The sequence below is a fragment of the Anguilla anguilla genome, chromosome 9, assembly GCF_013347855.1.
Source record: "Anguilla anguilla isolate fAngAng1 chromosome 9, fAngAng1.pri, whole genome shotgun sequence".
Classification (NCBI taxonomy): domain Eukaryota; kingdom Metazoa; phylum Chordata; class Actinopteri; order Anguilliformes; family Anguillidae; genus Anguilla; species Anguilla anguilla.
This window is the reverse complement of record NC_049209.1, coordinates 25,208,550-25,223,741: the sequence shown is the minus strand read 5'-3', so window position 1 is coordinate 25,223,741 and position 15,192 is coordinate 25,208,550. Positions and strand designations below refer to the sequence as shown.

Genomic DNA, 15,192 nt, shown 5'->3' with positions numbered 1-15,192 from the left:
ATAATAAGGTACAGGATGATAAAAAATGAAAGGAATTTATCATTTGCTTATCTCAAAGGAGACATATACACATCCATCATTTTTCAGATACATGTTTAAAAAAATAATACCATATAGGCCCACTAGATGAGATCCATTCATTACATCGAAAGCATAACTATATACAACTAGAAGAGTGCACTCAGTAGAGTGCAGATCTCCGCCAGGCGTGTTAACTTTGCTGATGCGACAATAGAGGCTATACAATCAATACAACCAGCCACATACAATATTACAAGTTTTTACCATGTGCCGCTGAAAATCCCAAAAACGCCGATTCAGTGAAGTAACGCTAAAGGTGGTGACATGTTAGCTAATTTCATTCATATCAGCCACGATGTGTTCGACAGAGCTCACGTTGACCTTATAGTTCGGCACTTTTGTTTCCAACCCGGTCAGGAACAATGTGGATGGGAACAATTCCAAAAGACCAGCGATATAAAATATCAATTTCAACATGACAATGGCAACAAACTAATTGCCACAGATTCAAACATTAACGTACCCTGTTAGTTGGCCCAAGTTGAACTATGCGGTTGTTCCCTGCGCTTGGACCGATACTTCTCTCTAGGGTTTTCGTCATACTTGTTCCTGGTTATGGTTATACACTTTGCTGTACGTCGCTCTGGATAAGAGCGTCTGCCAAATGCCTGTAATGTAATGTAATGTAATGTTTAAGGGAGTAACTATTGACTGCTGATCTTCCTACAAGCTTCTGTCACATGCTGAGAGTTAAACACTTACTCATCCCCTCAATGGTGCTGTCATCAACAAGATGTTCCACCACCCACTATGCTTTGTATGGATAAATGTTTTGTGTGCATCAGTGATGTTGGATTGTAATGCAATACAATGTTAGTAAGTGCCATGCCATGTTATGAAGTGTGGGACTTTTAAGGACTTTAGGGTTTGGGGGTTTATGTATACTTTCTTTTTCTTAGGTTTTCTGGGCAGTTTTTCTAAGTGTCGTATTATCACTTTGAAGATAAAATAGTCTTTGTGGTAGTATTTGTGGAATTTCTGGAAATTTTCATTACTTCCAAATTTCTTATTTGCCTTCATTGATCAAGGACAGGACTGTTTTGAGTGTCCTATGGGCCAAATGCAGCCTGCCATAGACTTGGTGTTGATTCTTTGAAGAGAAGACAAACCAAAAGTGACCAATTTTAAAGATTTCTGCCACTATATATTTAGGCCGTGTATTTAAAAAATTTAATTAAATTTGAAAAAAAAAAAAACCTTAGGTAGAGAATAATTCCATTTCTTTCGTACAATCACACAAAAAGAGGAGTTTTACTTAAAAATAATCTTACACATGACTTTCCTCAAAATAGCCTCCTTTGACTTTAAATACAGTTAAATTATTGGAAGTCTATCCAAACATTAGGCAAATGGGGGTGGGTGAGAGATGGAGGGGTAGTTATGCATTAAGTCTTTTTAAACCGCAGATAACCTAATAGCATTGGCCTGAAGTATACGTAAAATTGACACTAAAGCTGCTAGAAATATGGCAAAGAAGAAGGTGTTAGGCTTAGATATGCAAGGCCATGTAAACATATTCTGGCAAGGTTATTCCCTGCAAGAAATTGCAAATAAGCTTAAGATTTTCAGATGCAGTGTTCAGTACACACTTGGAAGGGTCCAACAGATGGGCAGTAATGTTAACAGGAGAAGACCAAGACAATCAACAGGCATTAAACATATATCTTGTGGTGTCTAGCAAAATAAACAGAAAGTCTGGATTCGTTCTGATCAACTTAAAACCAGTGCCTTTGCCAACCCCAAAGACACTTGATGTAGTATCACAGCCCAATATTGCATGCCTAAAGAAGATACATTTGCAGGCTTTGCTACCTAGGTCTTTTTTTAGGTTGTGAATGTTCCACACTTTCATCTTTTTTGCAGCCTATTTGGGCTCTGGTCTAAAGAAGATCTTATGGCTTTCTAGATTTGCGTGGTGGCACAGCAGAGCCAGCAGATCTGTATCTTCAACAACAACAGTGTCTTGTGTTCTTGCCACCTGCACTGCTGTCTGCACTATCAACAGGTCGGCATCTCCATCACTATGAACAATTCTGAAGCCCTCTTCCTCAAGCTTCATCCCCATGAGGTTAATCATCCTTTGTTTGTTGGCTTTATTTGGCAAGAAATGATCCTACTGTAATTTACAGGTCATGTCTTCTGTAAAATTGATTGTTGGCTCCATGTGTCCTTTGCTGTGACGTTGATGGGTGCTGTCCGTAGTAGATGGCCCCCCTTCATATCCATCAAATACAATCATGGTTGATTGGCCATATTTCTTCTGTACATAGTCTATGTACATCTTTGCAATGGCACCATAGGTTATTCCACAAGGCCAAGGTAACCTTTGCATGAGAGAGCCTCTGTCTAGAACATACTGAACGTCATGTGAGGCGCAATTCTCATCAAGTGTATGTTGAGCCCACATAGCATCTGCAAGTGCTGGTTTGTTTGCTTTTCTCATCATCCCCAATGTTGTCACAATGCAGGAGGTTGTGCACACAATTCATGCTTGAAAATTTCATCACGATTCTCCATGTTTTCTGAAGTAGCAATGTAGCGCTGGAACAAAAGCTCAGGAGCGATTTTCACAATCTCCCCATCAGCTTTGATTCCATGCTTGGCTGCTAGGGTAACTGCCAGGTCTTTTCTCCTGAAAGTGTACTGCGCAACATTTTCTCCTTCCATTTTGTGCAGAATATTCAAACCTACATCTTTGGCCCTGTCTACATTGACAGAATTATCAGCAGTCACCCCACTAGCAATGTTGCGGAGGGAAGGGTCTGATGTGAAAGGGTTGCAATTTTGTTGGTAATTTTCAAGCTCCTCAATGTCTTTTTGATCCCTTTCAATTCTTGCATGCATGCTTTCCTTGTGCTGTTCACTTGTAGTGAATGCTGTACCTGTGACATCTTGCATGGCATTGTTGACCTCTGCACATGCAGGCATTGACAGCAACCAGGTTACACGCTGCAACTCTGTCATGCCTCTTCCCCTAGTCAGACCATCATTTGTCTTCATACTTTCATCCCTTTCCATTAATTGTAACATTAGAACATATTAGCCACAATTCTATGTTTAAAATATTGTTTGTTTTTGTTGCCCATGTTATGTTAGGTGGGCACCTACCCACCCTGAGTCAATGGGCACAACGCTACTAACACTGATTTAAACTACAGATTTATACAAATAAATATGTTTTCTAGGTTTCAGGTTTCATTATAATACAGGAAACATCCAATAAACACGATTTGAGCACAGATTTTTCATGTTTAATATGACCAGAACAAATGAAGGATACACAAAAAAAAACTTTTGTGTATCAGTAAAATGTAGTTTTCCGGTCTTTGACCTATGCACAAATGACGTCAATTTTGACAGTGTTCCGCCACTTCGATTTTCATGGACTTTTGGTATGTTAAATGGGAAGGTTTCATGAGCTGAATACAACAAAAATCATTGCTGTTGCAATTGTCCTGAGTTGGGTGAAATTTTTTCACAGATTGCCTAGTCTATTATTGTTATAATGAAGATAGCAGTTCGACAATGCAAATAGAAACAAGTGGATTTAGCGCTGGAAAAAAACCAGACCAGAATAGGAACGCCCCGATTGACACACCCTTTCGTGTCTACGCAGTCTCAGCTGACCAATCGTAACTTGTTATTAAAACCCCTGGCTTAGCACACTCATTCAAAGTCACATGAGCGAAAAAGAATGCCAAGACCGCGGTCGCCAGCTACCCAGCATCTTCTCTGTTCGTGAGATCTTAGGGGGAAGTTCACGTGGCTTGCGGTCTGTCTTCTTTTATCTTGCATACAGTAGCGGAAAACGGACCACAGTCTGGCCTGGTGTATTTCCGTTAGCCTACGAACTATTTTGAATGAAAAAGAAGTTTGATGTGACGATTATGCAGCTAGGTGGCGATGGCTCTGCATATTTATGACAAGAATGATAGCGAACATTAGTTATCGGTCTTACAACTTGTGCAGAATAGACATGCTGCGATGACAGTCGCTACCAGAATTTCAGCTTGCCATGCGTGGCAGTTTGTTGGTTTTCTGAACTAAGATATCAACTAGTCCAAAGAAGTTCGTCTGAAACACCTGGACGAAGCATTTAATTGACTGCAAATCGATCAACCTTTACCGAAAACTCCACGCAGGGACAGGTAAGTTCATTTTCGACTGCTTTTATTTTGCTGCTAACTATGCTAACGTCATATATGACCGTAAGTAGCCTAATAAGTAGATTGTTGGATCCAAAAACCCTAACGAGGAGCTAGCAAAACAAACATGCGACTAGGAGCATGCCTACTTCTTTTCTAAAATAATTAAATGACTTAATCGAACAGTACATTGTATACAGTTACCATGCCGTTGATGCTAACGTAGCCTACCGAGTCACACAATTATTGCTTTAGTTTAGCGTGAAGAACGTGGTCTATTCGATAGATAGGCTAGCTAATAATACATTGAATTTGTGAACTCTACGCGACCCTTGGGGTTGTGTAAAGTAGCCACTGTACTGGATCCTGGCACTTCCGCTATGCTTGTTTTCAATGGGGTTTAAGGAAGTTTGACTAGTTCGAAACTATGTTGGTGGGTTTGTTATTGTAGGCTAGGATTAAAATGAACGATGTATTTGATGCTTTTTGTTCGCCCATCCTTACAGGTTGCAACGTCTATAGCTGAACGAGTGGTTTTATGTGTTGAATTTCGTATGATACATATGTTTATTCTGCAGGCTCTATGTTCAAAGCAGTTTCCGGACTGTACTGTGCGAGTTATAACAAAAACTTGAATCCAATGAGTCGTGGTATTTTTGACTCACGTTCAAGCATTTCCATTAAAGCTACCGTGTCAGGTTTGGAGAAACGAATTGTGTGTTGTCACGCCTACCCTCCCCGGGAGTAGTAATGTGTATGGACCCGTCAACTCCGAAAGCTTGGGGCATTGGACTTTTTCAAATTTGTGGACTAGCCAAACTGCCCACATCTATAACCAATGCGTGGAGTCTCTTGAGAATGTAACACTACACGAGTAAGCTTATTAACAAAAGAAGGCATTTCTAACTGTATTTTTTTTTTTTTTTTTACTTTTGAAGTAATTGAATGTGATTTTGAAGTGATGGCGAACGAGCGCACCGCCCTGATTGGCCATGGAGTATACAGTGTACAGAATGAATCAGAGATGTCCGGCTCAGGGCAGCAGGGAAATGGCTCTGTCCACACAAGTGGTCACAGCGCCACCCCCCGCAGCCTCAACACCTTCTTCGGTGTGATAGTACCAACCGTGCTGTCCATGTTCAGCATCGTACTGTTCCTCAGAACCGGTGAGTGATACGAAGATTAACCTGTGGCGATCATGATATGTGAGATTGACTTGTTATTGTAGACAATATTAGCTAGTGATGGGAAAAGTGATCCCCTAACCCAGAATGAACATCTGGATATTATTGTAATCGATAGTTCTTGTTACATTTCATATGGTGGTATGCTGCGTGCAAGGACACATTTGGCTTGTAATCAATGCAGTCTTTGAAATTAACATGTGGGTCAAAGCTGCAGTTATGTACCTTTCAAGTTAAGTGACCAGTGTCTGATATACAAATGCCAATCTATGTGGTGAGTTTAGTTATCATTGTTGAAGTACTTTTAAAAAAAATCGGTTTTGATATTAATGGTGATAGTAATTTTGATGTCACCCCTGCCTCCCCTAGGGTTTGTTGTTGGGCATGCTGGGCTACTCCAGGGACTCCTCATGCTGGCTGTGGCCTATTTCATCATCTCTCTGACAATACTGTCCATTTGTGCCATCTCCACCAATGGGGCAGTGGAGGGGGGTGGGGCTTATTGTATCCTTTTCTGACACAGAAAAACTGTATATTAATAAAAATAACTAATTCAGGACTGTAGTTTCATGGATAAATGTGTCTGTCCTTGCCTTGATTACAGTAAGAAAAAAGGGATTAGCTGCTTCTTGTTTAAGCTTTAATTCCTTAACTTTGTGTGCCAGATATGATCAGTCGATCCCTGGGACCAGAGTTTGGTGGTAGCATTGGACTAATGTTCTACCTGGCCAAGGTTTGCGCATGTGGAGTCTATGTTCTGGGACTGGTGGAAGCCATACTGAACATTTTTGGGCGGGACCCAGGTTTGCCTTAGAATTCTGTGTTACAATGGCTTTGGCCAAGTATTTCAGTCATTCTTTATTATTAGTTGGTTTCTATGTCTTAACTCTTAAGCATTTCCATTTAGGCCTGCATATGTATCAGTAATTGAGGACATTCAGCATTGCATGTTCAGTTGTCAATATTTTCACATTTATAGGTTGGTCATCTCTGGATGCATAGAGTATACACATTTTCGGATAATACTGTGTCATTGTGTATTTTTGGAAGTTTATTGAAATTTTGCATTCCCATGTATTTTGTTCCCCTGGGATCACACTGAAATTCATTTTAGACAAGCAACATCATGTGTTCACATGGTAGTAATGTGGCAGTTTTACATCCTTGAAATATCTGAGCACTGATCTTGATGCTGAAAGAAGACGATGAAAATGGCAACATTACATCGGGTTCTGCTCACACCTGTGCCTCCCCTCATATCTGCCTCCTTTGTAAATTGTCCCTTGTGCTTTTGCGGGCCCCTTGCAGGCTCCTCGGTGTCGGAGGGGATCCGGGTCCTGCCGCAGGGCTACTGGTACACAGTGCTATACGCGGCCGTGGTGCTGCAGCTCTGCCTGCTGGTCTGCCTGGTGGGCGCTCACATGTACTCGCGCGCCTCCTTCCTCATCCTGTTGGTGGTGACCGTGGCGCTGGTGTCCGTCCTGGTCAGCCCCCTGGCCGTGCGGCCTCGCGACTTCACCATCAGCCACCAGTGTGTCGCCAACGGGACCTGCGTTTACAACACCACTTACACGGGCTTCAACTCCACCACTCTGAGAAGGAACCTTGGACGTGAGTCATGGTTGTGAATTGGTGTCTGTGACTGGAGATACAGTGAGCTCCAGAATGTTTGGGACAAAATATCTTATAACACTGTTATGTGGTCAGAATGCTTGTATGAATTTATCTGTGTAAATAATGCCTTACTGATTTTACCCCTCTGACCCCATTTCTTGTGTATCCCCCCCATTTGCAGCGGGATATTCTCTTGATTACAGCACTAACACTGTCATGTCCTTTGCCACTGTGTTTGCGGTCATGTTTACCAGCTGCACAGGAATCATGGCTGGGGCAAACATGTCAGGTAAAGGCACATTTTTTATCCTATTAAAGTTTCTATTATGTCTTTAATAGTGCTGAATGTCAATGATCAGTACTTCTCTGCTGAGCTGGATGTGTATGTTTAGAAATAAGGTTTTGGTCTTGGACTCATTGTAGGCCTTGTTGGAGGAGATGTAGGAGATGTTTTTAAACTATCGCATTGTATTAATATTTATTCCATAGTATGTGGAATGTTGTTTTGACCATAATGTTGTCTGTTTTTCCTGCCTTTCTTTTCATAAAAACTACCTGTTGTTTGTCTGCAGGGGAACTGAAGAATCCCAGTGTAGCAATTCCAAAGGGCACTATCATTGCAGTTTTTTACACCTTCTGTGTGTATGTGATCCTCTTTATCCTGGTCAGCTCCACATGTGACAGGTATGAAGGTGTGGCAGCCTCCGTATGAGTGGAAATGGGAGCAGTTGGGGTTTGGGAATAAGGGGGACTTTTGTGTTCATTTACCACACTCAGTATGTTCTGCTGGAGGTAATGTAAATGTGAATTGAGAGGATTGCTAAATTGTAAGTTGGGACTCCATGAAGCACAACTAGCTAAAGCATTAGCGCTCAGTGCATTTTGTTGTACGTCGCTCTGGATAAGAGCGTCTGCCAAATGCCTGTAATGTAATGTAATGTAATGCATTGGTCCTCCCCATGGTCTAGAATGAAGTCCTGACTATCTCAGAGCCCAGTGTGCTCGGGGTCCCATGGGACAAAGCCTAATAGGCCAGTGTCACCCAAAGAGGGAGGGCTTCGTTCATCAGTGTTTCCGGCTTTCCCAGTTACACCGAGGTTGATGGTTCCTGCTGTCTGCCACCACCAGCAGAATCTGTACAAGTTGTGCAGGTGGCTGTGTCTAAGTGGGAGGTGTGACTGTAGCCATCGCTCCCTGTGCAGCCAGGTCTGCCTGCGTTCAGCTGACTGCGCACAAATTCTTCCCTCTCATTTCACAGGGTTCTGCTGATCCAGGACTATGGCTTCTTCCAGCGTATCAACGTTTGGCCGCCCTTTGTCATCATCGGGGTGTACTGTGCCTCCCTGTCGGCTGCCATGTGCTCCTTGATTGGGGCCTCCCGAATTCTGCACGCCCTTGCGCTGGACCAGCTCTTTGGTGAGGAAATGGGGAATGGGAGGTAGAATGTGTGTGGGGAATGGGAGGTAGAATCATCAGTGTGAAATTCCTCAGGCTGCTATCAGATTTGAATGGTGTGTGTGTATATGTTGAGTATAGCATTCATGCTGTGTCATAGTAATGGTGCATAACCTCGTTGTCACATGATGTTTGTGTGGCATTGCAGGAATGCCGTTGGCACCAGCAGCCATTACCTCCAAGTCGGGGAACCCATGGGTGGCAGTTCTGTACACCTGGGCTCTAGTTCAGGTGAGGAAGGGGGTGATTGTGGACCAATTGTGGACCAGTTGTGTTGGTCTGTCATTTGGCCTGGTCTGAATAATGGAACAACAGTGCAAGAGTCTGTTTTGAATATATGTATTTGACCATGTCACACAGTGAAGCAGCTTGTTTTATTAATATTAGTCATTTTGTCCCTGTATTGCAGTGTGTGGTTTTTGCTGGGCAGCTGAACATCATTGCTGGCCTGGTCACAGTCTTCTACTTGCTGGCCTATGCTGCTGTTGACCTGGCCTGCCTCGCACTTGAATGGGCATCGGCTCCCAACTTCAGGTGTGCAGATGTGCACTTCCGCCCGTGTCCATTTAGATCTACCTTTCTCTCTGTTCAGCAACAGTGCACAAGACGTGATGGATGGCAAAACTAATCTTTGACTTAACCTTGCCGCAAATGGAATATATTGCATCATTCTTTTATATGCCCATCCTGTTATCTTTTATGTGTATTGCTAATAATATCTGTCCCTCTCTCCCTGTCTCTGTTCCTCCCACCTTCTCCCTCCCTCTTTCTCTGTTCTGCCCCCTTTATGCCACCTCACCCCCCAGGCCAACATTCCAGTTCTTCTCCTGGCACACCTGTCTTTTGGGCATCATAAGCTGTTTGGTGATGATGTTTGTCATCAACCCTTTCTACTCTTCTGCCAGCATTGTGGTGCTACTGCTCCTGCTCCTCATCCTCCACTACAGATCCCCCACCAGCAGCTGGGGTTACATCAGCCAAGCACTCATCTTCCACCAGGTAGTGCACAAACCAATCGAATGCATGCACACTCTGGAGCTTTCTGCGGAATGAGCGGAGATCAGTGGGCAGACGTGGGTCTTCTCGGTGTATATATGTGAGGGACTTCTTCTTAGTGCAGTGATGTGTCCCGTAGTTCAGAGATTCTTTCCTAACTCCATATCATCTCAGATGGTCATGTCTTATGTGGAGGGTGTTGCAGAGATGTGATGGCCCTACAACTGTGATCAGGCCGTTCAAGCTGGGGGAGTACAGAATAATATGGGATAAATTTGTGTATGTTTTCCGATTTTATTGGTGTGTAACCCCCCTCACTCTCTCACTCACTCACTCACTCAATCGCATACACACACACATATACTGTACATACACGCGCGCACACACACACACACACACACACACACACACACACATGCCCACATTCAGTTACCTCCACAGACAGGGAGTGTACTGTATACAGCCCAGTGTTCCTACTCTTTGTCTGTAATAACATGTCTGTTCTCACATTGCTCTGTGTTCATTCTGGTTAATTCTCACCCATCTCTCCTTGCACTGGTCTATATTCACCTGTGTCTGTACAAATTTTGATCTGTACTCATGCATGTCTGTACTCACGCATGTCTGCACAGGTACGGAAATACCTGCTGATGCTGGACGTGCGGAAAGAGCATGTGAAGTTCTGGCGGCCGCAGGTGTTGCTGATGGTGGCTAACCCCCGCTCCTCCTGCCAGCTCATCACCTTCATCAACCAGCTGAAGAAGGGGGGGCTTTATGTGCTGGGACACGTGCAGCTGGGAGATCTGGGTGAGAAAGCACAGGGGGGCACAGGGTCAAGAACAGGAGATGATGATGATGGTGATGATAATAATAATATAGAGCCTTTCCTTATTTCAAGGAGACTTCACACAATACAGGATTGTAACAGTGCAGGGCAAACAATCAGACAAAACAATATACAAAGAAAGTACCGGCAGAAATAACATTATGCAGTAACAGTACAGAGTACAGAACCAAGAGGGAAACCTAGGAAACAGGAGACATGTAATTGAGGGGACAAACTGCAGAGAACCATTTAGAGTCGGAGAGAGTGCAACTTGATGGGATTTTTAAGAGATTGTTTTAAGAGAGTTCCCATGCTGTGTTGAGTGCTGAACGGATGCACGCAGTTAAAGCAAGGTCATGATTTACTGTTGTCATTAAAGATCCAATCGCACTTCTCAAAAGAGTAGGATTCTTAACCCCAGTGTCCTTGGTTAAATTTCCACATAAAACAGGCTCTCCACATCATCCACCTAACCACCCCCTCCAACATCTGCTTGGCAAACAGCCTCCTGTATTCCCTACCCTATTTGGTTGCGTAAGTCATTACTGCAGAGAATTTAGTTCTCAGGTGACCTGACTGGTTAAATATAGAAGGCAACAGAATCACAACGACATTGCATGAGAAGATGTGTGTTAAAATTCAGTGACGACTGCGAGAGGTATGGTGCAGTCTTTACTTTATTCAGGCAAGTAGAGAGCACAGAGGCTAAGAGAGAGAGAAGGGGTCACGGCTCAGAAGGCACCATGGCAGGGGATCGAACACCCTCTTGCACGGGGGGAGTCGCATCGGGATGCTAACTCACGAACTATATGCGACTTCCCCCATGCAGGCGGGAGTTCGATCCCCCGCCATGGCACCTTCTGACCTACGATCCCCTGTCTATCTGTTACCCTCTTTGCTTTCTACTTGTTTCAATAAAGCAAAAATAGGAAATGAGCGGACTGTCCTGCTCTCTTTAAAAAAAATTTAAAAATTAATGACATTTGAAATGCTATACAAAATAGACTTGTGGGAATTTGGCACAGCTTACTTTCCTGGGAGTGAAGAATTACCTTTCTGGCTTTTAGATGTCTTACCGACAGATCCCATCCAGGCCCACTATACCTTCTGGCTGAGTCTGGTGGATAAGCTGGGGGTGAAGGCCTTTGTGGACCTGACTCTGTCTCCCTCTGTCAGACAGGGAACGCAACACCTGCTGCGAATCACAGGACTGGGTGAGAAGGATACACCCTGCTTGTTACACTGCTTAGTACACAAATTAGTACAGCTATGCACTCATCATTATGTACTAAATCTTGTATTCAGGTTATTATAGTCTCATAAATCATTCAATAAATATGAAACTTACACAAATAAAATGAGTCTAAATCCACAAATAAAATACACGCGAGCCATTCCACGTGCCAGGTGATGCCTAAATGTACATTGAGTCGTTGTCAAATGAATGGCCATTCATTGGAAAATCTTTTCAAGAAAACTAATGCGTCAAGAAATTGAAATGTATTCTCACATTTGTTTATTTAGGAGATTTGTTTGTGAGTTGAGATTTAATTATTTATTTTTCTTTCTTTCAGTCAGTTTGTATCCTACATAGGTAGTGGCACAGTCTGACCAGGGGGAGACTGCATGCGACAGTTTGTAGGGCAGCACACTCTGTGTTGTGATCTCATCTCTATCTGTTACCGTCTTTGCTTTCCCCCTGTCTGGGGAACAGTTTGGTGAAAGGGAAAAAGATATCGAAGCAGTAAGGAAAGGGTGTATTTTAGCTTGTTGCTACAGTTGGTCTCATGGTGATTTTTCTTCTGTAAATCACCTTTGGAAGTTTGCAGGAAGAACACCATATAATAGCTTGTGGTATTGTGCTATGAATGCATTCAGTTCTGTTGACCTTCTTTCACACTCATCTGTGTCATCTGATTTATTCTGTTTCTTCTCGTCCTCCTCTCATCCTCTGTTCACATCATCTCCAGGAGGCATGAAGCCCAATACCCTGGTTTTGGGTTTCTATGACAACTCTGTCCCGGAGGATTACTTCCTGCAGGACCCCGTGTTCTGTCCAGGATCTAGGGCACAGTTGAGCGGCAGGGGGGGCAACGATTTTGGGGTGGACCTGGCCTCCCTGCAAGCCCACTTCCCCCCGGTCCGGGGCACAGAGTGCCCGCGCTGCCTTTCCGCAGAGGAGTACGTGGGCATCATCTCTGATGCCATTAAAATGGGCAAGAACGTCTGCCTGGGGCGCTACTTCTTCCAGCTGGAGGGGGAGTGGGCGGCGCCCAAAAGCGACGGGGCGGAGTGGACCGTTGACGTGTGGCCACTCAACCTGCTCCAGCCCGAGAGCGGCGGGTACGTGGACGTCTGCAGCCTCTTCCTGCTTCAGATGGCCTGTGTTCTCAACATGTCCCCCAGGTGGCGACGTGCGAGGCTCCGGATCTTCCTGTGCGTGGAGGCTGCCTTGGGGGACCAAGGCTGGATGGTGAAGGAGGAGACCCTGCGTGACCTACTGGGGAAACTGCGAATCCGGGCTTCCATAAAGATAGTGCCGTGGGATGCCGTGGTGAAGCTGCACAGAGGGGGGCAGGAGCCATCAACCACCGCGCCGGGGGTCGGAGATTCGGGAGAGATGCAACCGGACGACCGAGCAAGCCCGCCCTCCACTGCCCTGGAGAGCTTCTTGTCGGGAGTGAATGGACTGCTTATGGAGCACAGTGCCCAAGCTGCTGTCCGTTTCCTGTATTTGCCCTGCCCCCCTGCCGACTCCAGCCAATCCCAGCAGTACCTGGCTCAACTGGAGACCATAACTCGTGACCTGGGTCCCACCCTCCTAATCCATGGTCTCACAAAAGTCACTTGCACTGAGCTGTGAAAATGCTTGGCTGTGTGCACGTGTGAGATGGAGAGAGGGAGAAATGCAACCAAGCGGTTTAGCTTGTACTGTGTCGGTACATTCCCCATTAGCTGTATACTGTACTATTATTGTTACACTCAGGGTTTTTCAGTTTTTTTACTAGCAAAGTAAGCTTTTATGATGCCACTTATGATAGCGTAGTTGCTAGGTTGCAAGTCAGGGTTCATGCAGTGAACTTTTGAATATTAAATGAACGTTAAAGAATATTTCCCTTGTGGCATAACTACATATGCAAGAGGGTAAAATATTACTGTTTCCAGGGTCAATGGTGAATTATCAAATAATAGAAATGGTAAAGAAACAAATGGTTCAGCAAAACAACAAAGCTAGTATACACGCTAGTAATAAGTATCATCATCTATGGAAGGCTAGCTATTAACATGATTTTATAACAAGCTGTTGTTTAAATTATAAAAAAAAGGAGTGAAAAAGAACCTGATGGTTATTTGTTGCCTAACAAACTACCAGGAATGTGCTTCCAGGAGTGCTATGCCAATTTCTCTGAAGTTTCAAAGACGGTGATGTCGGTGATGAGTTTCTCTGCGCTTTAGTTTTTTGCTTAATCTAATTACCGTACAACACTGATAATGGTAACAAAACAAAAACATAGACTACACTGAAATATCCTTTATTTCAGAGAAATATAAATTAATTGTAAGACATTTCTCTATTATTTTCATGTATAGTTAAAAGAAGTGTCACCCTATAAAGCTGTGACAGTTGATGACATAACCTCTGAGTCATAGATATATACCCACATACAAACAAAATATAAGGGCTATGTTTCACAAGTGTAACTGAAATTTACTTGCAGGATGCTGATGTTACAGGAAAAATTCCAGATAAAGTTACTTATGTAAATGTTTTTTCAGCTGTATGTGATGATATTGAAGCTATTTTTATGGGAAATGTGTAGAATGTGCTTATGATCACAGTGTAACCTCAGGTGCAATGTAGTTACTGGTTGTCATTGTGTATCTCTGCATATGTTTCACTGTATACCTTTGAGATGACGTAACTCATCTTCCTTATTTAGAGGACCAGCACTTTTTACCACAGTGCCATAACCATGGGTCTCCTGATCCCGTAGTTATTTTAAAGGCTTTAAATTCAAAGTGACTGCCTGTTTCGGGTGATTTAGTGATTGGGTAAAACAGGAAATTGTGGTCCACCTGTGAGAAGGGTTAAGTTAGGTCTGGACACAGTCAATGCCAGGATTTGTTTTTGCACATTGCTGTTCTGCTGAAGATAGTCAGGCAAAAATAAAATGCACTGCTTCACCAGAAACGGTAAACACCTCACTGAACTTGTCATGGCTGGACTGTAACCATTCTGCTATATCTGTGAGGGATTTTGTGTTGGAATTTCATTACTCTAGATCATGACCAAACTGCACGAACTATCATATGCGCAAGTTGTCATATGTTATAAATTATAAGTTATACCCTACCATGCTTTGTATTTCCCACGAGGAAGCATAAGCACAGTTAAACCAATTTTTTTTTTCAAATGATAATGTTGACCAAATGGCAATGTATGCAGTTATTGTCAGAAAAATGCAGTGTTTTATTCATCATGTTTTTTAAAATAAGTGTTTTATTTTGTTTTTATTTACTTGCTTTTTTCTAGTTTGCATGTGAGTTATGAGTAAGACCTAGATAAGTAAACTTGCTTTTTCATTCATAATAGTTTCCCTTCTTTATTAAAATGTCCCTTAAGAATTCAGCAACACAAACAAATAACATTTTAGTTATTTTAGATACACTATATGACCAAAAGTATATGAACACCCCTTGATCTGGGGCTGTTTTTCATTGTTTGGGCTTGGCCCCTTAGTTCCAGTGAAGGCAATTCTTAATGGTACAGCGTACAACCACATTCTAGGGATTTCTGTGGCTCCCCAGCAGATTGGAGAAGGCCCTTTCCTGTTTCAGCATGGCAATGGGGCACACAGCGAGGTCCATATAGAAATGGTTTTGTTGAAAA

The 15,192-nt window shown here is 43.2% G+C and overlaps 1 protein-coding gene across 2 annotated transcripts; it reads left to right on the top strand.

The window, feature by feature from the left end:
• The first annotated feature begins 635 nt into the window (after window positions 1–635).
• slc12a9 (solute carrier family 12 member 9) lies at window positions 636–14,892 on the top strand. 2 transcript variants are annotated; one of them, XM_035433302.1, is made up of 14 exons: window positions 636–4,229; window positions 5,186–5,392; window positions 5,780–5,914; window positions 6,076–6,213; window positions 6,719–7,021; window positions 7,206–7,313; window positions 7,597–7,708; window positions 8,283–8,440; window positions 8,628–8,710; window positions 8,889–9,013; window positions 9,286–9,478; window positions 10,108–10,282; window positions 11,369–11,515; window positions 12,272–14,892. In XM_035433302.1, the coding sequence occupies exons 2-14, from the start codon at window positions 5,188–5,190 to the stop codon at window positions 13,162–13,164; spliced, it is 2,775 nt and encodes a 924-aa protein (XP_035289193.1). In that variant the 5' UTR covers window positions 636–4,229; window positions 5,186–5,187; the 3' UTR covers window positions 13,165–14,892. The 2 variants fall into 2 exon arrangements, with proteins under 2 accessions (XP_035289193.1, XP_035289194.1); XM_035433303.1 differs by having other exon boundaries at window positions 5,165–5,392.
• The last annotated feature ends 300 nt before the right edge of the window (window positions 14,893–15,192 follow it).

Coding starts and splice junctions, on each gene's coding strand:
- slc12a9 (XM_035433302.1), top strand. CDS start 5,188: ATGGCGAACGAGCGCACCGCCCTGATTGGCCATGGAGTATACAGTGTA. Junction 5,393..5,779: donor CGTACTGTTCCTCAGAACCG/GTGAGTGATACG, acceptor TGCCTCCCCTAG/GGTTTGTTGTTGGGCATGCT. Junction 7,709..8,282: donor GTCAGCTCCACATGTGACAG/GTATGAAGGTGT, acceptor CTCATTTCACAG/GGTTCTGCTGATCCAGGACT.